The sequence below is a fragment of the Falco punctatus genome (assembly GCF_963210335.1).
Source record: "Falco punctatus genome assembly, chromosome: 5".
NCBI lineage: Eukaryota > Metazoa > Chordata > Aves > Falconiformes > Falconidae > Falco > Falco punctatus.
Window position 1 is genome coordinate 19,905,862 of NC_137584.1, and position 27,235 is coordinate 19,933,096.

Sequence of the window (27,235 nt, forward strand, 5' to 3'; positions counted from 1 at the left end):
CTTGCTGCAAAGGACGCCTGACCCTTTCCTTATGCGAAATTAGTTTGAGAGCTGCCGTTAGCAACTTTGTTAGCTCTGTTTTGCTAAACTCTCCTAATATACATATTTTCTGAGCTGTGATCTAGCCTTATTCCCAGGGGTTCTCCAAGAAAGGAAGTGGAGAATGTTCTTTTCAAAAGCATGAAGTGGGAAAATGTTTAGAACTATTTATAGCTGCACTTAGGCTGTGGAAATCCCAGACATTATAAACTATTTATAGTTATTCTTTGGGTTAAAAGGGTGAAGTCAGAAATCTTATTGAAAAAGTTACATAGGCTTTTTATCCTTTGGTTACATTAAATGTGACTTTTGGGTGTGGGATGGAGCTAGCTGAGACTGGTGAAGTCAAAGACGAGGTAAAGACACTTACTGGGCAAAATGCACGTGCCGTGTTGTGCGAGCAGGAAGGGCCTCCTGTGCGGGGCCCTGTGGCAGCCGAGGCTGCCCCTTAGCACCTGCAGACTTCTCCTGATGCCAGAGGGTGGTCAGGCCCCGCACGCTTGCTCTTCAGCTGTGGATGTTGACAGCGAGTTAGTGTCTTCCACAGAGGCTTATCCATACTGGCTGTTAGAGGAGACCCACACCAGCTGCCACTGTGTTAGAGCCATATCTTTACCTGTTTTGGTGTATCGAGCCTTTTTACACTTTCACTCCTTGGAAGTCTGTGCATGAGCTGTTTCTTCAGTGAGCTCCCCTAGGCATCAGCAGGAGCCGGGTATCACCAGGAGTGTTATTTTGTATGTTCCCAGCTGTGCTTTGTGGCAGGGATTCCCCTGAAGCTCCAGCAGCTGGGATTGACTGCACGTGGATAGCAGTGGGCTGGGTTGCAGTGGTGGTTCCTTGGACGGGCCGGCACCCCCTATCCTCACAGCACCTGTGTGACTAACATTTCAGAAATAAATCATGTCTAAAGCTTTTCATGCTTTTGTCAAAATTGTCTGGAACAAGCCTGGATTTGCCATAGTAATTAAAGATCGCTGCTGCATCTCTTTACCAATCTACTGACAGTTGAACACAACCAGCAGATGCAAGCTGACATTTAATCATAAAGGTCCTGTACAACCTGAGAAAGTCAATGAAATGCAGCTCATTACTACAAAAACATCATATCAAAGAACACAATGTAAGTAAACATTTAAGGGGAAGCTTTTCCTACTGTAACCTGCAAAATGTCAAACATGAAATCACTGTGATGCATGCTTTCCCACTGCTGTGCTTCATTGATGAAGTCAGTGTGCAAAATCAACTCTGTCTCTTTAAAAATCCCCAAACCCAAACCTCATAAAGTATTACTATTATTATTAAAACCCCCTTTGCTATCTTCCAACACTTATTACTCTGCCTGACTAGAAAATCTTCCAATTAATATCACTGAAAAATTGATTATTTCAAGTATTGAAAGAGCTATCTTTTAGTTAAATCTTCAGAAATACTCACTTTTTGTTCTTTGAATAGTGGATTTAAATGTCTTGTTTCAAATGAGAGTTGTCTATTATTTTTGCTGTAGGCCAAGCTTCTCCTTGGTCCTGCCTAATACTGAAATTTGTGCAAGTGTCTTTAAATGTTGTATGATTTGCAGTTTGCCATGGTTTTAGCGTCAGCAAAGAGCTGCTGCATGGTGATGCCACTACTCAGGTAAGTGATAATCTCTTACTTAAAATGGATTTTTGCTTGCTGGTGCTTTTGTGGGTCCTTCCAGCCTTTGGGAGAAGCATGTTTGCACTGGGTGTCAAGATTGTCTTACCTTGTGATTGCAATCTCTTTGAATAGCAACATGGGGTGGGTATGTGCATGTGCAAACTACCTGCCTATTTCTCTGTTATCTTACCTTACTTCCCACAACTTGGCTATATTTCTGTAGCAACCCACACCGGAGTGGACAAAGAGGTTTCCTGGGGTAAAAAGTACCCTTTGAAGTAAGGTATCCTTTTTTCCCCCCACCTTCCCCTTCTTCAGGTATAACAGGTTTCACAGATGCAATTGCAATCACATGCTGATGTATGCACAGAATAACTCCCCCAGGTCAGACCCCAGCCTTCACTGTTGGAAGAAGAAAGCCATCAGAGCCTGACTTGATGCATTCATGCTTCTACTACCCTTCATGGTATGAAGGGCTGGTGACCAAAGCTGGGGTGAAAGTTTGACAAAGTCAAAGCCCAGTTTAGGAGTGGCTTGAGTCTAGGATCTAATCTATCACAACTGGCCTTTTGATAACTTCATAAATAATTTTATTAACACTGCCATGATTCTTTAAATGATTCAGCAACCTCCCACAGCAAGAAAAAACAGACTTAAAAGGTTGCAGACGAACCTGTTTTAATAAGCAGACCTACCAGATGGCATCTTTTATTGGCAGTAATGCAGCCATTTACAGCCTTATTAGCAGCCATATGTATATTACTCCAAGCATTCTCTAAGACAACGCTAGGTGTTTTTAAAGGGTATTTTCAAACTCATTTCTCCTATTGCAGTGTGCCTCCTTTTTTTGAAACTTTAAATTCATCAAAAGTTGAGATCATTTTTTGCCCCCTGAAAAGACAGAAAAATGTTTTACAGCAACATATTTAAAAAACAGAATGGACAATAAATAGTATCATTTGTCCATAAGTCGACCACCAGCCTGTTTTGCAGGAGCTGTGGACTGACAGAGCCTGTGCTGATCCAGTTCAGATGTTGGTCTTTCCCCTTAGTAAGGAGACCATAGGCAATGGCCAAGGATGAAGCATGTCTGACCCTCTCTGGTGCAACAAAATAAAGTATGGAGGGAAGTCACCTCACGAATTTATTTTGGAACTTTCTGACTTGCGAAATGTAGCTATCAGTTTTTCAGGTATTCAGTTACCTGAACCATGAGCAGTAACAATGGGATAGAACATACCTGTGAAGAGGCAGGTATTAGAACTTCCCTTGCGCAGGTCATACAAAAAAGCACAGCTCTGCTAGTTAGAAAGAAACATTGCTTCTAGGTACTCATATTGATATTCTGCAGAGTTTATTAAGTCTGTAAATATAGCTGTATTCATAGCTCATTTTACAAATTATCTCAATATCAAGCCCACAGCAAAGCAGTGTTTTACGTCACTGACTACCAGTAATAGCAGCACAGAAGCAGAGGTGTTGAGTTTAAATGTCAGCCATGACCTGAAGCTCTTAGCATTTTCCCACACTTGATTTGCACGATCCAGACTTCCAGAGAGACCCCTGTATTTGTACTTTCCTTGCATAACTTGGGATCATACATTTGTACACAATTTTTTCTCTGCATTGGAAGTTGAAAGTCTGCATATGGAGTGTAGCTTAAGAATATCTATCCTGTCTTACTAGGGAGTAAAGTAGTAACCACCTCAGTGAATTGCTGGTTTTACAGAGCCCAGCTACTAAGATAGAATTGGAAAAACAATTAAGGCCACTGAGCACTTGATCCTGATTTGCAAAAAGAAAGGATTTTCTTACCTCAGTAACTGAAGCTAATTCTGCCAAAAATACAAAAGCAAGAAGTTATCAAGTTGATAAACCTGGCTTCAGTTATTTATTGATAAGTTCAAGCATTTCTGCTGCCTAAAGGTACCTAGAACAATATTCTTCGATTAAATGGAAAGAATTCTCATACTATTTTAGATATAAGGAGCAGTATTAATCAGTAGCTACCATTAACTACTGAGAAAATGGCTCTGGGGGTGGTGGGTGGTGTGGTGGAGAACTGTAATTCAAGCACTGAATGGTTCCTAGCCATTACTAGGAATGTGTAAATAACTAAGAAGCCATGTAGACAGGAAAACTGTTCTTTCCAAAGCTGATTCATTGTGGGTGCAATTCCTCAAGCTGTAGCACTGAATCTGAGCACTTCATAGCAGAGGCTCAGCTATAAGGGAAACACTACCAGTGAACAGCAGCAAATCAAAAAAGCACCTGGTAGTGATTTCTCAGCCAGATGCTTCTTGCTCGTGTTGCAGGACTGCACATGTGCTCAGCCTGAGCCCGTGTGCTGTGGAATGGCTTACACTACAGGTAAGTCTGGGCTAAAATCAGCCACTGCAAGGAACAGCATTGCAGAATGTGCCAGGCTGCCTCTGAGCACAGTGAGAGCAATATGCCATTTTCCGCTTTCCCTGGGACAGCTGTAGTTGCAGCAGCAGCACATACCCCTTTCTGACTAAAGACATGGAGATGGTTGGCAACTGTATTGGGAGTCCTTGTAAGTGAGCAAGCTTTCCTACTCATTGTATGCCACAAAGAACAGCTCATGGCATCTGTGCCAGGAGAGTTAGAGGAGGCAGAGGCGACTACTTTGCTAGTCATTTCCTATGGTTATACACCCATTGCATTAGTCTCTGGTCCATGAAGGGTGACAGGTTTGTGCCTGGGATATGAGAAGGCATGGTCTTTCAGCAGTGTGGGAAGAACTGCAAAAAAGGGAAGGCACCCCTTACTTCATGCAGTAATGATAAGACCACAAATATAGCTTGCAAAGATTATTTGGATGCTGACTTCCACATCCAGGGTTGGTAGTATGACATTCATAAGATTCTACCCGTGCTATTTCAGGGTGACAGTCACAAACAAAGCCATAGCAGACTTAGCAATCATTAGCTTCCTTGAACTGTGTCATAGTCACGGATGCATAATACATCGCTGCCCCGACCAGATGTAATGGTTCATAATCAGGAAGGATATTGTCTTTCTGCAGTATTGCAAACCATTGTAGCTCATCATATGCATCGCTTCCAACTAGTTTTGGAAGGTGCATAATATCTTGTATAGCTGCTGCACCTGGAACTGGTCCCATCAAGATCAAGGGAGTCACCATGCCATTCACCAGAGTTGTTCACCCTCCAACAAATCCTAACTCAGGAACTTCCTGAGCTAGAATATTTTGATTTAAATGTGACCAGTTGTTTTTAAATCTGTATAAACCTTTAACAGCCAGTATGTTCCGTAGCTTGATTATATTTTGTGTGAAGAGCAACATCACCCTCTCAGCCATCTCTTTTCAAGGCAGGAGAATCCCAGTCTATGCAATCACTTCTCATACAGAGACCACTTTGTGTGTTTGACTTTGCTGCCCCTCTCTAAGCCTTTTCAACATGTACTGTACCCATTTATGATACAGGGAGATCAGAACTGCATATCTGCATGCTTGGAAATGCAAAGGAAGCTGCTGCTGGTCCGACAGGAAGTAAAGAACTTTTCTTGAATTCTATGGGCAGATACCTTTTGGGTTACTTGTACCTTTAGCTCTCTAACTTAGGCACATGGGGAAGCTTTCAGAGATACACACTATGGGGAAGCTTTCAGAGATACACACTTCTCTTCATTGGTATAATCTCCTGGAAAACTTCAGTTGGATATTCAGACAACCTTTATTAGGAGTCTTCCTGCTTCTTCTGTCTTCATGCTCACCTAGGCTTTTAATTTAGGTGCTCTAAATTGCACGTCAGATAGCAAAGTAGATGGTATGAGTAACTCTTATAAAGGCATCTAAGAACTGAAGGCTGGGGTACAAAGCCCTTGTTAGCCTGGGCAGATTCAAGCTTATATCTCCCATGAGATTTCTATAGCTTTGTAGTTTGTGTGTGGCTCATCGCTGCTGTTCTATGTATAGAAAAGTTTTCAAATGGGAAGGCAGAAAAGGAGATCTGATTCTGTAGCTAAGTGACCATGATACTGTTCAGGACAGTACTGTTTAGAGACTGTGAGTTCCAGTCTCTCATACAATTTTTTAATAAAATAGACATGAAATGCCACTACTCATAACAGAGCAGGGGGTGCGGGTGTGTGTCGGGGTGGGTGTGAGGTGGGGAGGACAAGAATGCACAGAAGGAGAAAAGGCTGGATAAAGTCAGGGAAAAGTGAATCTCAAGTTGGATCACTCTGTAACTCCAGATTCTTTTATTTGCTTCTTCATGCCCTCTACTAGCATTTGTATGGGTCATCAAAATATATTCAACATCCCTGCAGCTATGAAGGACATTCTTCTCTTCGTCAAGTAGGATACTGAATGTAGCTGGGAATAAAACAACAGTGTTGATTCCCAGACTAGAGAACTCTGCTTTTAGCGTCAATTTTTTATTCAAGACTGTGTTGCCTGGGCAATGTCAGGGAAAATATAAATTCTCTTCTGTAGGAGGAAATGCTCTGCCTCCAAACTTCTAAAATGCTTATCTTTGTGTACAGCTGAAATATGATGAAGCATGTGTCCAAAAAAGTGTATTCCCAAGTCAGCATTTCAAGTGGGTGTGAATTTCAAGTTATTCAGAAATATCCAGTCATCAGTGTGTGTGTGGGGGGGAAGAGGAGCACCAGATTTCAAGTGCACATTAAAAGTGGCAGAGGGACCAGTCAGACTCTTCACAGAGGTCAAGTATCTGCGAGCTTGTAGTACTGTTTCCAAGTGCCTGAATTTTCATATGAATTGACAAATTAGGCTATAATCAGAGCAGGTCCATATTTTCTCATTTATTGAACTAAAACCTTTATCCTCCCTGCAGCTGTTAAAATGAAAAACCCTGGGTTTGCTCAACTTAACATTTAAAGGGTATAATGCAGCACTTCGGATGCTGGTTTATTTTTACCCATGTGTTGCACAGAACATTTAAGTTCATGCCACCTTCCATACTGCCACCTTGGCTTTAGGCTTACCTCCAGATCTCAGGGACTACTTACTTAGCAAAACTTTCCCTGACTGAACTTCTGGTTTGTGAGTGAATGAGCTGGAATGCTTTACCCCAGAGCAGAAAATCTGGAAAGTGTTTTTTCTTTACTTCTCCCCATACTTGTAGCCAAGTTAACAACTAAAAATGATCTAAAGAAAAAACAGCCTTACCTGAATTGAAAGAAAGCCTGAAAAGTAACTTAAGGCTCAAGCATGTAACGTTATGTTGCATACAGCTTGAGTCTACGTAGTCTTTCTGGCATAACACGTAGTGTTTGCTGTTTGTTGAAAAGAGGCACAGGGCTGTGCAAAGTACATATCCTGTGCCTTACCTTAATATGACGGGAATCACTTCTGTTATGACTCTTCTTCCATTTTGATGGCAAGGCAGAGCCTGGTGGTCCCAGGCACTTGTCCGGTCACAAATACATCAGTGTGCTGGAGAGCTTCCTCTGGGAAGATGTGAAGGAGGCAGATGAACCAGAGGGCTGGAATAGATGTAACATCATGTAAATACAACAGCAAATATACAGTTCTTGACCCATCAGAAGCTCATAGTATAGCTTTCTACCTGCCTAGCCCTAGCCAGGTAGTTGTAGTGTACTACATGTGGTAAAGAAGAGGAGAGCTTTGAAGTAGGACAAGCAGAGGATGAAGGACTGCACAATGGATACCTACAGTAACTTGTAAAAGGGATGTCTGAAAAAAAGAAACATGAAATGGTTATTACCCATCCCATCCCATTGTCTTCTCCCAAGATTTAATGTTTAAGGCTGGTATCCTTTAATTAAAAAAGAGTTAGAATAAAAAAGCAGGTACATGTCAGATCTGATAGGGAAGCTGGGATTACAGTGATGAGAGCTCAGAAGAGAAAGGAAGGTTTTGGTTGATGAACTGGAAGAATGAAACAAGGGGAAGGAAACGAGGGGAATGAAATAGGAAAGATGACAAAGAACTGCACAAATAATCTTCGGAAAGGAGTTTGGTGGATAAGAGGAACTGATATTGCAAGTGTTGACTGAGGGAAGGTTAACAGCAGTCAAGATGAAAACTAATTCTGGGCTTGGGCAGCAGTTCTGGCAGAGAGGGAAGGATACATCTTGAAGTTTCTGTTAGACAGACGATGTTTTATGAACTTGATTGACATAAGACTAAGGAATCTGTAGGCACTATATAAGAAATAGTTATTTCTGAAGACTAGGAAAGAGGAAAAGATGATGCCCAGTCACTGTGTATTATGAAAGGTGTGCTGCTTCTTGATTTGAATGAAAGGATTTTTCTTGTTTCTGTTCATCAGAAGACAGTACTTTACTGCCTAGTAGCAAGGTCCTTATCAAGGAAATTTTTTCCATCTTTGACAAGGCTATTTCATCCTTACTTACGCCATGCTCCAGGCTGCATGCTTTTGATTTTTGTGTGTAAACATCCTGCATTGTAATTTAGACATGAGATAATCTCTGTAACAGTTTTCAATCGTAAAGCTATCTCCTCCTGCAATTTTTAAAGTATATTTCTTTAATTATCCAATGTTTTGAACTATTAGGGTCTTAAGAGAGACCTATGTACTGCAGAAAGTAACCACTTACAAAAGACTTTCCAGGTTTCAGCTTCAGCTGCTTTGCCTGTTACCAAAAGATTGTGTCACAGCAATAATATTGTGAAACCACCTTCCTTTGCACACTCCTCCCTAAAGACCTAGTTTTCTTTTTCTTAAAAGCCTTACATAGTTCCATAAAATCGGTCATGAAGAAGGAAAAAGCAAACCCCAAGCAAACCCCAAACCTGCCTGGACTGGTAGTATCAATCCTTTCCCCACCTCACATGTAGCTGCACTTTTTTTTTTTTAGTATCGAAGAACAACATGAAAGACATTGTGGGCATTGATAAATCCCCTTGGGAAATAAACCTGCCAGGGTGGTTCTGTCTGTAGTGATAGTTGGTGCTTTCCAGACAACAGAAGCGACTAGGCAAACAAGACAAGCTGGCACGGAAAAGCCGTAGGAAGGTTCAGCTAGCATGACCTCGTGATTCCCAGGGGCGAGGAAGGTGTGGGCATGTCGGCAGGCTGGGAGAGGTTTGCATTCAGCACTATGCCACAAATCACCCTCTGAAGGATGCTGACTCAGGCGGTTCAAGGAAAGTTGCAGTCCTGCACCACACCTGGCTGCTACCCATCAACCCCTCAGCCCTGCACAGGAGTTTGAGCCACTCCTGGGTGCTTAAAGGGTTGCTTAACATCTGTATCAACAGAAGAAAAACTGCTTTGCTAGCTCCCAGCAAAAGCTCATAGCAAGCACTTGTGCTGATAACCTCAACACCAGCTGTTATTTATTTACTACTGGCAGTTTTAAACCACCTTATTGTCAGCTGCTGTATGATGCTGTAGTAAAGGTGATGCTGTTCCAGAGCCCACTATTTGGTTGTATCATGCAAAGAGCTCATTCTGAAATACAGCAATAAAAGGAGATCAGAAATAAAAGGAGATGGGAGGTAAACCTGCTTAATGCAGTAGGACTACATCTATTTGGTTTTCTGTTATTAGATGTGTCATTAAAGAAGTTCAGACTGCTGGCACAAACACAGGCTTCTTTATGCTTTTCAGTTTTCAGTCTGAGCAAATACTCACTTTTTTTCCCAGGGTTGTATGGCATTCTTGAGCACAAAATTAGTTTAATCAGCTTTCTAGACATTGTTTCTGGGATACCTCCATTTTATGCTCTAGAGGTATTAGAAACACAGCTCCACATAGCTACAGTTCCTGCTCAGAAATACTAATTTAAAGCACCTTTGCCTTACCATCCCTCAGCTGATTATAGTTTTCACCAAAAAAATGCATGTGTGCTAGCAGCTTCCCAGTGCTGTGTGTGCTGGTAACACTTTACCACATAATGCAGTCATGCCTAAATTACATTCTATACAGATCAATTAAGATAACACAAGTTTATTATAGTGGAGCTATAAACACACAAAATCAAGTGATGCAATACTTTTAACCAGTTATTTTTATTTAAAAAGTAACAATCTCCAAAAAGTTGCCTATAGTTGAGTCAGGAGAATATCCAGAAATATAAAACCAGCTCAAGAAATCTATAGTTTAAAAATTCAATACCAGGTGGCTGATATACTAGAATCACTGTAAAGTTTTAGAGGCTTTTTACTCACTAGATGTACACACCCCAAATGCAGCTGCAATCCAAAAGTGATTACAAAAGCAGAGAAAGGGCAAAAAAGAGATTCACGCACTTACAAGTTTCTGGCAGTCTTGCTTTCCAACACATCCTTAGTCAATCTCACATTATTAGTCACTATACAGAAATTATTTGGGATCCCATTTTATTTTTAAGGATATACCCCTTGAAGAGGACACCAATTCTGCCACCATTCTGACACAGCTTAAGCAACGTATTCTCCAAGGTCATGCTTGCATTTGTCCTCAGTATTTCTGCATCTGCTAATGTGAATCCCCAGTAAATTATGCAGAGGGTGGTAAAACCTCTTCTTATCTCTGGGAGAGGAAAGAGGGGAAGGATATTGGTGGTCTGGGCATCCCAGCGATATCACCTATACTGCTGATGCAAGTAAAATGAGTTAAAATAGGATGTGCACTGGAGTTAAATGGCTTTTTAAAAGTAACTCACCTAATGTGAATCTAAGGAAGGAATGATACTTATTTGGGGATCTCAATTTATTTTGGTTTAAACAGATTCCTAATCAAATGAAGTTAATTTAGAAAGATCATGCCAATGTGATTTTGTTAGAGGTAGCCTTTAGCAGGGGTGCAGGAGCAGTCTGAAAAGGAGAGACAGCAGCTAAGGTAAGTAATTTTTACAAATGAGTGGCAAAAATATTTACGCAGGATAAAAAAGGTAAGGTTAAGACAATCTCTCCTCCACAAAAAAAAAAGATTAAGAGAAAAAAAGGAATGAATAAAAAAAGTAGATTCCTGATAAGGTGAGCAAGGTACCGTTTTGCAGAGGAGAGAGCACGCGGCTCTGCTGTTCTGTGGCAGAACACCTGTGAAGCGCTGTATGTTGCAAAGATCTTAGCGCTGATTGATTTGAAACTGCCCACGAATCACTGATGCTTCATGTTGCTGAGTGTTCTGCATTTTCTTCTGAGTGTTCCTGTCCTTAGGACCTTTGTATCAAGTACAAGTGTTTTTTTGGTTGGCACATTTCTTCTGACAAATGAATCATTTGATGACTTTTCATCCTCCCCCTGGTGCTGGTTTACTGAGGGGATGACCAGAGCTGGCACCTTTTCCTGTTGAGGTCTTGGGTAGAAAGGCGCCTTCCAACTTCCGAGCCGAGGGGGCTGAGAACCTGCACTAGGGTACGTAGGTCAGAAGCTGTTCATGTGAAAGACTCCAGGCTATAAACTTGAAATAGTATTTCTTTTTTGCTGCCTGTACAACATGCTAGGCTTTGGATTTCGTTTTAACCTCTTCTGTATTCACTATGTGCTATTACACAGCAACAGTCGGTACGGATGGACAGCACTCCTATTGCCCTTAATCTCAGACCAAAACTAGGCATTTAATTTCCTGCTGGCTGTATCTACCTGTGTATTATAAATTTCGCAAGAATAGCCGATAGACAGGGATTTCTATCAAACCATATAATTTAAGATGAAATTACCTAAATTGACAGATTGTTTTGTCTGAAACATTTTAATTTAGAAAAACGTATATTAGACTTTTCATTTTCAAGTCTGTTACACGTGTGACTAATAAAGACCAACAAGTTGATCCAAGATTTTACAATTTTAATAGCTGAGATTAATTTTAAGAAGCTTTATGAGAAAGCTGATTTGGAGTCTTATATTATATAAATCAATAATGACAGATTTTTATGGGTAGTACGCTTAGGAAATGACTACAAAAGAAACTAGGAGGCTGTAATATTCAAAGTTAAGAAATATAAGGCAAATAAATTACTCTGTTATCTACTGAGAAGCATGTGTTCACATGTCACAACCTATTTAAGTATTTATATTTTAGTCTGTACTACTTGGAAACCAGTTTCTTAGTAAAAGGGCTCATGAGGTTAAGGGTGAAGAGTGATACCATGTTACCAGTGCTCTGCAGTAAATAGGTAAATAATTTCAATTATAAACTGTACAATTTGTAGATAGACCTGATTACCAACTTTTCTACAAACATAACAATTTTTGTATCAAACATACTTTTTCTAGCCAAGAAGCTGTTAAAAATGTGCATGTCAGAAAACTAAGCAAGGAAAAGACCTCAGTAAATTATATTTTCTAATTAATATACTAAAACCAGGTATATAGCACTTAGATATTGAGAATGAGATCTTAAGCTTTTGAGTCACAGGTGCTCATATTTCTGAAAGTAAGGTCAGTTAATTTTCCATAAAATAACCATAACTTGGAGCTTTTCCATTAAGTACGTTTAACATTTTACAGAGCAACTATACAAATGCAATGCATGCCTGAAACAAGCCTGCCACCCAGATATTGCTGAACTTGTTTTGAGGAAAAGATTTGTATAAACCTCAAGTTTACAGAAATCGTACATCCAAATCCCTAAAAGCCCAAGAGTTAGAACAATGCAACAGAACGGCAATATTTATAAACCATTGTACCTTGATTGTTCCATAATATTAACTTGAAGTCATTATTTTTAGTACAGAGTTTCCATTGCCTTACACTGACAGTACTCTGAGGGGAGCACTGAGTTTGAAAGGTGTGAGTTACGTGCTGCCACTAAGTTACATGATAATATGTTAATCTCTATGAGGATGACACATCATTTTGATGGACCTTGCAGATATTTAAAGTAGGTTGTACATTTATAGATGAACAAGTGTTACACAACATACTTTACATACAAATCTTACTTGGTACCTGCTAAAAACAAAACCAGAGGTTGAAGAGGAATTTAACATTGAAGACATTTGCATACATTTTTCAAGCATACCTAAAGGATTTAATCAGATGTTTCATTTTCAACAGATTTTACCACTTAAGTGATGTGCTATCTTAATTCATTTGAGTCAGAATCAGTAACTGTTTATGGTATCAGCCTAGATGTAAGGTAGATACGGACTGAAACTCAATTAAAGGCACTGAAATAAATACCTTAACTATGCATCTGAGCATAATTACTGAGCTTCAATTACTTTTGAAAACCCAATTTAGAAGTGCAAGTTTACACCAGGAGATGAGTTGAGCATGATGGACAACCTTATCCTTTTACCAAAGAAACGTAATTAGCAATGGTCATGAAGATGTGGCAACATGGGCCTTCAGCTGCCCTCCGAGACAGGATCCCTGCATCTGCACTGGTATCACAGCTCCTGCTGGCTACACCAGATCTAGCTCAGGCACCCTCAGCCACACTGAATCCACATCTTTTAATTGCACTGCAACACAATCAACTTTGCTTAGAGACTAGAAAATATTTTTCCATCTCTTCCCAGTGAATAATTATTCAATCAACTTTTAGGTCCAAAGGTCTTCACCAAATAAATAAAAGCAAGATGACTTTTATTAGGGAAATGCATTATTAAAAAAACCTTAAGATTTCACAAGGTGAACACTTGTACAAATAATAAAAATGTAGAAAACATTTCCCTGTATTTATAAATATTTAACTTGCATTTTCTTCGAAATTTTGTTTGCAGCTTATTTTTTTGTTGTTGACTCCAAACTAGGCTTGTTGCCTTACAACCATATGGAAGCTCCTGAGTTACCTCACAGCTGAAAAATGTAGTTTTCTGTGGGACATATTGTATGCTGAGTGATTGAATCTACAAGAAATAGAAAACCAGGATTATTTAAGATAAAATGTAAAAGAAACAGATTATAAAGCAACAATATACTTCAGAGCATTTTCTGGTATAAAACAGAATTGGTGAAGCTGAGAACCCAGAGAAAGAGACAATACATGCAGTCAAATGATATTACCGCAAGCACTTACCATTTACATAGGTTTAACAAAGGTGCTGTAGTGTCTGCCTATATGCTTTTTATTGTGGTCAGCTTTGAGTAAATTAATTGGCAGCTGGTATTAGCAGCAGAAAGCAGCCACAAACCAACTGGGTTGCAACAGTGAATTGTCAAAGAACAGACAAAATTTCAGATCTGGTTCGATTTATTTGATTATGATGGCAATTTATAGGTGACACTGTTTATATGTTCATACTATTACATAAAGAGTTGCTGAGAAAGGGGCTGAGGGCCTGTATTCTTCCTTTAAAGTACCATATAGAAATACTTCTTTTTTTCTGAGTTTTGTTGATAAAATCCTTCATTTTAACATTAATCAGTAAAATTACCTGGAGCTTGCTTAACTGTGCCTCATGAGCAGGACATAACAATCAGAAAAGGCACCATCAGACTGCAAAAGAGAACTGAGAAATTTGTAAAGGGCACCAAGAATTCAAAGTCCTTTTTCATTAGCAGCCAGATACACAAGATACAGGCTGTGCGTGGCCCGTCCAGCTGCAGGTACCTCATGAGATGCTGGAGCTGGGTTGAGGCAGAACTCGGTGAGACCAGTAAAAGAGTGGGATATGCCACATGAGTTGCATACCACTTTAGATCATTACCTTTGTCCATCTGGAATTTATGACTGGAGTACTACTATGCGAGCCTTTTGTGTTTCATTTGCTACCTCATATTTTACATCTTGCACAAACCTCTCTTTTCCTCATCTGGTTACATTTTTTTGGCCACACTTGCTCTTTCAGTCTTCTTTGAAGCTACAGAAAGGCACAATAAACAGTGCTGCCTTCTTACGCCCCTCTCTCAAATCCTCACATTTTATCTTATACTTTAAGAAAGTATCAAACAGCAGTTGCATTGAGTATTTCTCCTTTATGGCTCACTTTTCCTTTCTTTAGTAGTATTTCCTTTCAGGTTTTAAGTCGTTATGATCTGATAGCATTAATGGTCAAGAGATTAGGACTTGCTTGGCTAGTCCCATATAATATCAATTCATGTAGTACATTTATTGCTGGAGTTTGGGTGAGACACTATCTAGAGGAGTTTGACATAGCGTGTGCTGAAAATGTAATCTTCTTACTTCCAGCATGTAAAAGGTCCCTTTTTGAAAAACATCCTTATCTTGTCTGAAAGAGAGACTGAGTGTCAGCCTGGAAGCTGTGAATCCTACACGGATTATCAAAAGCTTTTCTCTGAGGGTGTGGACATTGCAGTTTTATGTCTGATTCCCTGCAGACAGGTAACTGCTAGCACGGTGGTGTCCATAATGGAAAGACAATGGACTAACAACCCTTAGAAAATTAACAGCAGATTTTAAAAATAAACTTTTCACAAGTGAAATAGTGACTGCAGAAAACTGACTTTCAGACGTAAGATATATAACAAGTACCATATTTCAGTACTGGTGTGCCAGTTTATACCAGTTAAAAATCTTCCTCACTACATCTAAAATTGAAATGCTATTTAGAAAAGAAATTATTCTATGGGGATTTCCCCACAATTTAGTTTGCTCTTAAATGAAACAATCATAAAAAAGATAAATTTGAAAATCTTTGCATGAAATTTGTCCTTGGTAAAATTACAATGGTGAGTACCAGGACCACCATGAAGCACTCAGCTGTAAGAGAAAGTCTTCACCATGGAGATAACCTTCCTGAAAACCTAACCGTAGCAGTCTGTTCCATTTTCTTCTCTCCATAACCTCAGTTTAGTGAACTATTTACAGTCAATTTTTAATACATATTACACAATATTTTATATGACTTGAAATTCAGTGTCTTACCTAATACCCATTTTTCTGATAAACATTTTATTTCCCGGTACTTCTTTCCTGTATTTTGTCCTATACAGATTGTTGCCTGATGTAAGGCTTTGCATGTTTTCCCTCCTGACAGCTGTATAAGTTCAATTAGCTTTTTGCAGGGTGGCTGACTGGTAGGAGACACAAACATGACAGGCTGATTGGAAAAGAGATTCTGTTGGTATTTTCCTCTTGATAAGTGACCTGAAGTCTGCAGATCTGTGTTTGAGGAAACAAGGAAATTAATTAAGCAATATGTTGCATTTCTACCCAAAGTAAAACAAATCCTTGTATTCTTTAATTCAGAAAAGAAGAATTATAGTATATGAGTATGAACTTGACTTTTTCAGGTGTATCAGAAACTCTTGGGTAAACTATAAAAACAGTTTGCTGTACTTGACCAATATAATTCCCAAACCAGAACTGAGACTATTTTGTTATAGCTCAGTTGGTTTATCTATAAAACTTCTCAAAGCACGTGACAATATTATTTTTCACCTTTATTACATTTATAACACTGGCCATCACACCGATATATTAAAGGGTATTATAAATAATTATAGTCTTGCAGCACAAATACAAACTGTGAAAGCCTTCACAATAAATAGTGTTCATCAGTTTGTATTGGGGAGCTTTACAAATGTATCTAATTCAGAGTTTAAACTGCTTTAGAACCTCTTCTTTCCCTCCTGTGCTTCACAGATACAAACTGAATTTTCTCGCAGATGTATGAAGTGACACAAATACATCAGAAGTCAGAGCAAAGCATTTCATAGAAACCCTTTCGTCTCCACAAAAACATAAACATAAGTCCTGTGTGAAGGCTGTGCAGTCTGTAGCACTGCATCACTATAATAAAAACCTGTGTGATCTATATGAGGCAAATTTTCTTCTCCGTATATAACAGGCAGGACAGTGGTTCAGCACTTAAAGCCACGTCCTTTAGCTATAATGTGCATAAAAGTAGTGCATACAAGTGTACTCATCAAAATATGCAATACAAAGTTTTAACACTAAAATAATAAAAAACCCCAACCGATCTTCTATTTCTTAGAGCGAGGTTGCTATTGACCTGCCAAATTCATGTATGTAACAAGTCTGATTCCGCATCTATTGTAAAAGTTTGGAAAATTTATAATGAGACCGGAGTTAACAGTAATATGAGAACAAGAATAAATGTTTCATATTACAGATGATCAACATGAGCACATTCCATAAAGGAAAGGTCGCTCGGTATATATCTGGTTTATATGAGACATCTGAATGTGAAACTGTAGTCAGTGAGGAGGAACAGGGGATGAAATCGCTTGCTGAGTGGATTCTTTCCTCCAGTCCTGCCACAAACCTGCTGTGAAACCATAGGCACTTAAGAATTTAATACAATAATATATGTGCTTGGCAGATGTGCAGCCAAAGTAAGAGTCTTCACCTGGTTTACAGGGCTTTCTAAAACCAAACAGTTCCACAGCCTGTTCACAGATCCCTAGATAAAGTGAACTGCCTTAGCACTTCTGATCAATTAGCTAAATGAAGCACCTGAAAAGTGTGAAGCCCACGCTGACATGACACTTCATAGCTCTGATTCTGTGCCCCTGCCCTCTGCTATTATTGGACAAGTCAATCCCAATCTGAATTTTGATATCTCCTCCATCAATAAATAATTCACCTTTCTCTGGTAGTTAATTCCATGGCTGCTCTCCTGAGAATAAAATGAAGTTGACTCTTTGTGTTCTGAATTTGGCAAGTTATAAAGACAGTGACTGTTATGGATGAAGCAGGCCAAAAAGACTCAAGCACAATCTAAGAAATACCCTTTATTTTCTATTCTTCTGTGAATTTAGGTTTATGAATGACGGAGTACCTAATCCTGTCTCATGGAAATCAAAACAGCTGCTAAATAATTTTGTTGATCACAGTATCAAAGCAGAGCTATATTGCAGGTTTTGGAGGACCCAAACTCATTAAATATATTTTATGTCACTTCTTGTACTTAAGTTGGCACCTGATACTTTACACATGCAGAAGATCTGGTTTTGGACTCAGCAGAATACTCCTTACCTCCACCTGAGCAGAATTCTCTTCTATGAATATCTGTCTGCTGGGCATCTTGATGTCATGAAAACCAGAAAACTAATCATTGCACAGTTTTAATATATGGTATCAGATTTAGAATTTTCTAAGAGTCCCACTTGCTGATGGATCTTGTGAGGCTTAGAGGCCATGATCGGTGTCTTAAAATGGGACTAGCTCAAGAATGTAAACCGGGTACTTTGCAATCTCCGATATACAGAGCAGTGTTGTGATTTTGGTATTACTTGGATGGCAATCATTCATTTTAATGAATTAAAAAACTGCAGTTGTGAAACTACAGAAGTGCTTGTAGTAAGCAAGGTCAGCAAATTAAAGAATGCACTACAGTGAAAAATAACAATCAACCTCAGAACAGACTCATGACAGACGCAATGCCATCTTAGATGATCTGACACAGAGTGCTCTCTCATTGTTTATTAGCACAAATAAGTGGCAACTGACAGAAGAGAGAGAATTATCATGAGACTTTAATGCTAGTTTATCTAAAATAAATAAGATTTAACTAGAAAAGACAGAATTTACACTGTTTTTGTAAACCCGGAACTCTAAGATTTTAAAAATGAAAATTACTAGGATTGAGAAGATTTTATTTTAAAAATGCAATAGGACTTGTGTTAGATAGAAAACACCAAATATAAATTGTTGCAATCTGCTATTTCACACATTTTAGGGAATATGATTTAAAAGGGCTTATTGTATACCCCCTTCTTCAAATGTTTCCCTTGAAAGGATTTGCTGCCACTGTAATGGAAACTCATTTATGTGATATATCTGCCTATAGAAATAATTGTTGGATTAAATTAATATCAAAATCAAATGTGTACACAGCTAATCGTTAGATCAGGAAATTGAAATTTTAAGGACCCAACAGCACTCCATTCAGCTGATGTCCATAAACAGCATGGTTCATTCTATACATTTAGTACATATTAAGAGAACCCAGGCAAGTGAAAAGCTGACATGCTATAGAAAGGATTTCCTTAAACTGCCTTTAGAATTCCAGCTCGGTGCATTTGAGAGGAGGACAGGGTAAGAACACAGTACATCTCGGTGGTATCATCAAAGGAAAGCTTCAGCATGGAATGCCACATTTATGTACGAGCTTTTGTCTGGATCACCACCACCACCACCGCAGCTTTCCCGACAGGCTGTGCTTGGATTTGCTCAAGCACACTGGGTCCATGCACAGGTCTTAGAGACAGCGAAAAACCACAGCATTTATGCTCAGAGCTCAGGGAGTAGTCTGAAAGGCTAACATTGCTTTCCAGCCCACTAACCTGAAAGAACCACCACTAGCCAGCTGCTGAAAAGGCAGCTCACTGACCACGGAGGCTTTGGCGGTGGGATGAGAGGGCACAATCTAGCTATTAGCCCTGAATTGACTCAGCTGCCTTTGCAACATCAAAGCCTTCACGGCACTCCAGGGGTGCTCCCAGCCCTTTGAAACCATACACATTTTGTGTAAGCTTTTACAAATAAATAAATAATTCCTCAGCAGAGACCAAGCCTGGGAAAATATCAGACCCCAAAAGTGACTGTTTCCACAAATTGTGTATGTATCAGTAGTTACGGTTACAATTGTGTCAGTCTCTATTATAACAGACAGCACCAGTTTTCCTTTCAAATTATATTCGTTAGCAGATGGACAGAAGAACAGAATGTTGTAAAAGCATCTATGTACCCTTCTTGGTGAGATCCTAAGTACTCCATTCTTTCACTAGCTGAATGGGCGGCAGGAAGATGCCTCTTATACGTATGCATTTCTCATAAATGTACCATTTGTTTAAACCTAAGTTTTGAAAGGGAAAGAAAAATCAGTCTTGACAGAAGTAAAACTTAGGGAGAATGTATGATAAAGAAATAGAGCCTTTCTTCATTATACGCACACATACCGCCCCCCCCCCCCCCCCCCCCGAAAACATTTCACCAACTATTGTCCCTCCTGTGACTGATTTTCAAGCCCCACAATCCAAAAAAGCATATATTATAAAAAAATCCAAAACTTTGTATCTTTGCCTAGAACATTATTAAAATAGCTCATGCTGGGTGGGGTGCGGGAACAAACACAAAACCCCATAAAAGTGCAAAAATGTGATCTTTTCATGAGGCTTAGGAGACAGCCATCAAGTCCCACAAAAGTATAATCTCTGAATGGATACCTGAATTCATGCAATAGAAAATGTAAGAAAATAATTTTTCTGGATGTACTTGGAAATTTTTCAGCATTGAAACTACTAATGTCCTTTATACAGCACACAATTTTCAGTGTACTTCCAGATAATGACATGAAGAAATTTCCAGTCTAAAATGCTATTAGAATAATAATACTTCACAAAACCTGAATGCAGAATATGGTTATGATTTATTACAATTGATGTATTTCTAGGCTAGAATTGAAAATGTGAAGTACTAGCTTCAAAAATATATAAAATGTAGCCATCTGTAATAATTATACATGTTTGAATATTTGTGCTTGCATTACACAATCAGCGTATGCATTACGGTAAATCTTTAATCTTAATTTCATTCATTCACCAGAGATAAATAAATCTAAAAAAATAAATGTACTATTTATTTTATCATTACTATTTGAACATTTAATATAGAATTGGAAAACTTACCAACACATATACGAAAAGGCTATATTTAATGAAGTATTTACTGAACTTACGGAAAGCTGTAATAATATCTTGGTTATTGTTACTTGCAAAAATAATAAATACATTTTATTAAATGCAAACAGCAGAAGGAAAAACTGAACATAACATTTTGAAGAGAGAAGACTGTATATTTTATAGTTTATATCCATCCAAAACCCAAGTATTGTTTTATTTGCAGTTGATGAGAAATTGCTTATTTTCACTAAAAAGAAAAGGATCTGATTGTTGAAGTCCTATTTCATCACTCTGCAACTATTAAACCACAGAAAACCATAAAACTGATAAAACACACCTCACCCCACCCCACCTCCGACTTTATGGTTCGATAATGTACAAGTTTAACAAAAAGAGACACATAAAATAGCACATTCATTTAATATAGTTGGGTGATGTTGCTGGGGAAACATTAAGCTCTAAGATTTTAATATTCATATGATTTCAGTATGGATAAATGGCCAAGCAATGTTTACATTTTCAGTTACTGTAATTCTGTACAAAGACTTTGTGAAGAACACACTCAAAACTACAACACTGTAAGGAAATATTACACTTGCATGGTTATATGCATTTTCAGACAGTCCATCATTTAGTAACAATTTAAAAGAAAAATACATATGTGGAACCCCATGTACACGTAAAGATCAAGGGCTCACACACATCCACACAAGTGGAACATCAGCCTGCTTCTGATAAAGAGGAGAGTGTTGCAGTGTGCAGGCTTCTGACAGTACAGTTATCCTGCAGTGAGGAATCTGCAGAATCTGCAAAAGTTTACAGGGATCAAGGAAGTTTGTGTTAACAATGCAGTATTCCTGCAGGACAAAGAAGAAATGCTTTCTTTTTCATCTTTCTAAATACCAGGTTTAATAGGAGAACAGAAGCAACCAACCAAACAGCAATTCTATTTTTGTAGGAACAATGTGTGACATGTATTTTCTACTTCAATTAAAAGCTCATAGTTTTAGTTTGATTCCTTATGATTTATTTTAGTAGTTTTCTGATTTTTTTAATACCTTGAGAATACTGGAATTGGAATAGTATTCACTAAACACTTAAAAATCACATTGGAATGCTGTACTACAGAAATAAATTGGTGCTCTCCTTTATAAAAGAGCACGTTAAGAGCTGGAAACGACTTCCTTCAGCAGTGTGTTTCACAAAGAAATAGATCCTCAGCTTTGAAGAATCTTACCTAAGTGAATGGAACATCACGTAGATGCAAGACCCCCGGTGGTTCCAGCTGTACCATCATACTATTATTTTAACAGCACCCAGAACCTTATTCCACCCTTTGGCATGAGATGCATTTGTTATTGCTAGCGATGTTTTTCATTCTCAGAGCAAAACTCAGCTTGCTACATTCATGCAATTTATTTACAAATATTGCATCCTTATTTTTGAATATTTATTGAAACAGAACTTTCTTATTGGCAATCAATATAATTTGGCTAAAACAGAAGCTCTCTTTCTGCCAAATTACAGAAGCATAGGCCTTCAGACAGACAGGAGTGAGAACATACTTTTTGAATGCTTGATAAGGCTACATTAGCACCCAAGCACACGCACACAAATGGAGATTACATACAAGCACACTTTGTATATGTTTGTGTGGTAGAAGACAACTGGTGCACAGAGCCAGGAGCCAGAAGCGGAGGAAGGTAGAGTGGAAAATTTGGTTTAGAAAAAAAGAAACCTTCAGTGTCTGGTCTTGAAAAATAAAAAAGAAAGTAAAAGAAGCAGAAATGGCATACAGTCAAGATTATATTATCTGGAAAATTCTTCAAAACACAGTTTCTTCCCCTCCTCTTTATAGTCCTTCATGTGTTTCCTGGCCAAGATGAGGGCGAAGGGAAGAACACTTGAATCCAGACAATTTAGCTGATATTGTTTCTTTCCACTGCGTGTTGGCAGACAACCTTGCTTCTCTCAAATCCCGTAGACTGATAAGAAAAGTTAATTTCACCAATTTATTCTCTGAAAGACTGAGTCCCAATGGGAATATTGTATGAAAATGTTTGGCAAATAAATCTACTGTTTGGCGGATATTCAAAATTATGCTGGAAGACGTTTGAACCATTTTTTCCGGCATAGCAAATTTTTGCAGGAAAAAAGATAACAAATTCACTTATTTTTAGTTTAATTTCCTTATTTTCCAGAGGTAGGACTATTTTTAAATACTATTTAATATCAACATTATCAACTATAGATTAATAAACCTGAAATTAGGGTAAAACAATAAGTCTTTTCGCTTTTTGAGAGTAAGTATGATTTCTAAATCAAGGAGCTGTATTTCTAATATACATCGCTTAAAACCACTCTGCTAAGATTGTAAGATGTGGTCACTTTACTGTAACTATTTATTAATAACTTCAAAAAGATTCTGAATTAAACATATTTGGTTTCAACACAAACTAATTATTTTTGAAATTTAAAAAAATCCTTCCATTAAAAATTTGCTAGCAAAGGAAGGGTTTTTCAGGATTAGAAACTTAAACCTTGCTTCAGAAATACCTCAAGAACCTGTCCATCCTTGTTCTTGTCTTATTTCAGGAGAGTTAAACTCAAGTGACTATGAAGCAGTGATAAGACTGCAAACTGCAATTGCAAATTCATTTCAAAATTCTGCAAATAATTACCAATTACAATTGGGAAGTGTCTTCCTTACCCGAATGCCAATAAAGCAGCACTGTGCCACGCATCGCTTCAAAGCAGTATACAACTGTGGCACATAGGACTCTGAGCCCTGCATCACTGGTATACCGTGAGGGGTACATATGCTACATGTGACAAGCCCCCAAGAATCCCAGTAAAATTCAAAGGCAGACATTCTCCATCCCTGTACACAAGCTAGTCCAATGCTTATCTTCTCTTGCAGTTAGAAAGCTTTTCTTAATAATATAACCTAAACTGCCTCTGCTGCATTTTCAGCCCATTACTTCTTGTCCTAGTGCCACTTCTCTTCCTATTTGCAGCAACCTTTTAAATACTTGAAGACAGTTATCATGTCTCCCCTCAGTCTTCTCTTCTCTAGACTAAACAAACACAGTTCTTTCAGTCTTTCTTTGCTCATGGGTCATATTTTTTTAGACCTCTGATCATTTTGTTATTCTTCCCTGGATTCTCTCCAATGGATCCACATCTTTCCTGAAGTGCAGTGCCCAAAGCCAGACAGAGTGTTCCGGCTCAGGCCCCACCACTGCTCTGCACACTGCAGATAATTAATGCATTTTATGCACAACATGCCTGTTAACACAACCTAGTACGCCCGCTTCCGTTATCAGAGTATGATATAGGTGACGTATATTGGTTTGGATTCTCTAAAATATTGAGCTGCTCTTTTGGCAGAAATATTGCATTGTTAATCTCCAGGTGATTATTTCTCTCTCCTTTGCACTTGTCCTTACTGAACTCCATCATACTTATTTCTGATCATTCCTTATATGTCTCGAGGTTATTTCAATTCCAGTCTACTGTGATTTAGTCCTGGTAGGCAGCTAAGCACCACACAGCCGCCCGCTCCCCTCCTCAGCAGGATGGAGGGAAAATTCAGAAGGGTGAAAGCAAGAAAAATCATGGGTTGAGATGAAGACAGTTTAGTAATTAAAAAACTGACAGTCAGCCTATAGTTCTACTCCTTTAGGTCATGATTGATCAGGTTTTCCAGCCTGGTAGCTTAGCACAAGTGCAGTGTATGGATGGGATAGCTGTACATTTTATGTCAACAATCCCTATGTGTGCTGGTGTGGTGGCCTCGTTATGTGTATGACAAAGAGCTGATCTGACTATATATGGGTCCTCTGTGGAGCAGAACTAAGCGAGTCATGTTGAATCCACCATTTTGTATCTGGCATTATCGGTAGGACTCTCCATCTAACTCAGTTTTTAAATGCATGCAATTTGATGTCTCAAAAACACAAGGGAAGTAAAGTAAATTCAGAAAGTATTTTCCCTTACCTCTGCTGACTGTTGAATAAATGCAACTGAGCCAATGTACACACCAAGAACATCTCAGATTCCAAATAATTTGCTTCAGACAACCAGCCATGACTTCAAAAGGTATGTAATATATATACATGGACATGTTTCTCCTCACAGCTGACAAAGATCTAGTCTTTCTGGATATATCCTCACAAGACCTGTGGCAAAAAAGTCACTTACATCCTTACTAATTTAGTTTAGTACACTTTTGAATCTAATCTCTTGGCCATTCCTACTGAGTGTACTTTTGGTTCCCACTGTGGAGCAGCCATCAAGGGCACAGACTGTACTCCATTTGGATGAAATAGCGTTGGAAGATGTGCTCAGTTCAGGGAGTTGGGTTGGGCCGAGCCCAGACCTCTCGGCACTAGCTCACACACTCTTCAGATCAGTAGGCACAAGGGAACATGGAGTGACTTCTGGCGGATGTAGTGGGGTAGTGATATAGGTATGGGGTGCTTCTTTCAAACCTAATTATTACCTGCACAAAAATAACGACCTTAACTAAATCTAGCCTATGATTTTTATAACAGTTGCAGCTTGCCCTTATTGTTATCTCATAGTGCATTCTCACATGGCAAAAAGAAGGAGGAACATTAGTTGCATCTTGGCATTTATCCCCTCATATTGCAACCATTTACCCATATTTTATATATAGTATCCTCTAAGCTTACTGAACTCACATAAGGCCAATTGTTTGTTGGGTTTTTTTGAGCAGACTAATACCTATTGCAGAAGTAGTATGAAATAGGTCATTAATGTCAGCAGAGTGGCTTAAGGAATGAAGTATTAATGAAGTAAATAGCAATGTTTAATCATATGGGAGAAAACACATCTGCATTTACTCAGACTGAATAAATTTCCAGCTAAGTATATTTCACCGATGAAAGGACACACTGAAACAAAAATTCCATGAGCTAATAACGTGCTGCAGTTCATGGAAAAATACTTGATATCCCCCCTGGTTAAATACTACACATAATGAAGATACATGGCATGGAAGCCTAGCATTTGCATAAAATACATAAAAAGTTATAAGCTCATTTCAACTACCTTGGACTTTTTAGATACTGAATCATTTTGGATAGTCCAACTTTCATTTTTAATCAACACAGGATATTGTGCAGCAAGCTTAAATAATGATATTTGTTTTGCTGGATTAGGGACGTGGGGAATCCTTCCATTCTCCTTTAACAGTAAATGATAAATCCAGTGCTGTCAACAGATTTGCTATACCTGGCAAAGTGCAGTTGTATAATGCTCTGATAAATAAAAGAGTTTTCTATTCCAGTAATAACAAAGTGAGTGGTCTTGTTGAAAGGAAAAGCCTGGCAAATGTGAAGGGTTACACAGATGCTCCCAAAAGGCTCGTTCCCCAAACAGTTGTATTAATCCACATTAAAAGTAATCTTAACATTAGAAATACTTCCTAATTTTATCTTAAAATGTGAATATGTGAGGCCTTTTGCTCTATTTCAACAAACTGAAATTAATTAAGTGAAGGCTTCTTCTACTCTTCTCTCTATGCTTCAGTTTTAGCTGAATGCCATTGCAACGCCCAGCAGTAACTCAGTGTGTGCCAAACATGAATATTTTTAAGCGTCATTTGAGTTTTAAAGGCTACAGTAAGTGATGGGAACACAATCGTCTTGGGAATCTACAAATAACTTTAAAAAAGCTCATAAATCTGGCTTTCATGGCTTGGTTTTCAACAGCTTTATGAAATATGTCAAAGCTTGAACACAGTGAGTTTGTTTTCCTTCAAATTTCTTAGGATTGACTTTTCTCAATCTTTTTTTTTATATGCTTCAGCGAGACAAATAAAACTGACTTGGCTTTAAAATAACAGGCATCAGCAAATTCCTTAAAAAAAGTTTCTTTGTTCTTTTAATTTATTTTTTTTAATCAACAGAGGAAAAATGCACCCTCTAAGTAGGGCAGCCTAAAGTATTCCCTTGTCAATAAAAATATAAAAAGCTTCTGTTCAGCACCCAGTCTATTACAACGTAACAGACCACATATTAATGAAAAAGTGATTTATAATTAAAAGCTGTTTTTTTCTTAATTTTTTTTTAAAAGATGCATGCTAATGACTGAGCACAGCAGAAACCCAGAGAGCTGCATTCAGAAGTTACATGCAAACCTCTGGACTTACATGCAAACTGTGAAATGTGCACCACAACGAGAATTAGCAGGGAACACTTGGTTCTTAAATATACGAACTAAAGGGTCCGTTGAAATTACATCAATGTTCAACAGAGAAAAGTCTTTAAAACTGTCTGAGAACTACTGAAATAAGCCCACTCAAAGAGATTAGCTGGTATCACACAACTGGACGCCACTGCTGTTGGACACTGCCAGCTGCAAAAGTAGACCATATTGCTTTCAGAAACTCCCGACAGAACTACTATTACAATCACCTCTGGTCTACAATTTCCCTCATTAGTACTCCTTGGCAGCTGTACTTTATGTGTAACAACATCGCTTCTTCACTTCATCTATGTCACAAATTAGAAGAAAAGACACTATGTGAAGTATGGAGAGCAAAGACATTTAATCCTCCAGCACCAAGAGTAGCCAGTGGAGCTGCCAACACACACAGTAAAAAAACCCCAACACCTCCAGGTGTTTAAATATTTGAGCAGGTGCTTTTCATCAATCATATTTTTGAATTACAATTACTCAAAAAAAGTTTCTTTGGGAGCACCATTTTCTTCATAGGTGCTAAACAAAGGACATGATTAACATGTTCTATTTGAAGGCTCTTCTCATGACCTCTTGTACCTTTTAGCATGACGATAATATAAGATTATAGAAGAAAGAACTTTGACTATATTGTGACAGCAAGCTGGGATGGTCTTCTCTATAGCTGAGGGAGAACAATTTATGTTGTGAATACAGAGTAATTTTAAAGATATGAAAGTTGGTAGGGTAAAGGCTAAATTTATTCTTTTTTGCTCTACTTCTTTCTTAAAAAAACAACAAAACAAACCAGCATTTTTCAGGTTAATGATAAGCACTTGGAACAGACTTATTTTAATAAGG

The 27,235-nt window shown here is 38.4% G+C and overlaps 1 protein-coding gene and 1 long non-coding RNA gene across 2 annotated transcripts in view; one reads left to right on the forward strand and one right to left on the reverse strand.

The window, feature by feature from the left end:
• Positions 1–6,319: 6,319 nt before the first annotated feature.
• The window catches only part of MCPH1 (microcephalin 1), a 167,455-nt gene continuing 146,539 nt past the window's right edge, over positions 6,320–27,235 (reverse strand). The window contains 3 exon segments of the mRNA XM_080387774.1: positions 6,320–13,464; positions 15,444–15,665; positions 15,668–15,680. Coding sequence (XP_080243900.1) covers positions 13,409–13,464; positions 15,444–15,665; positions 15,668–15,680 — 291 coding nt within the window. The 3' untranslated portion in view covers positions 6,320–13,408.
• On the forward strand, positions 15,552–27,155 carry LOC308064005. The gene is made up of 2 exons (XR_013928155.1): positions 15,552–15,670; positions 19,223–27,155. It is a non-coding gene; the product is annotated as an uncharacterized lncRNA (long non-coding RNA).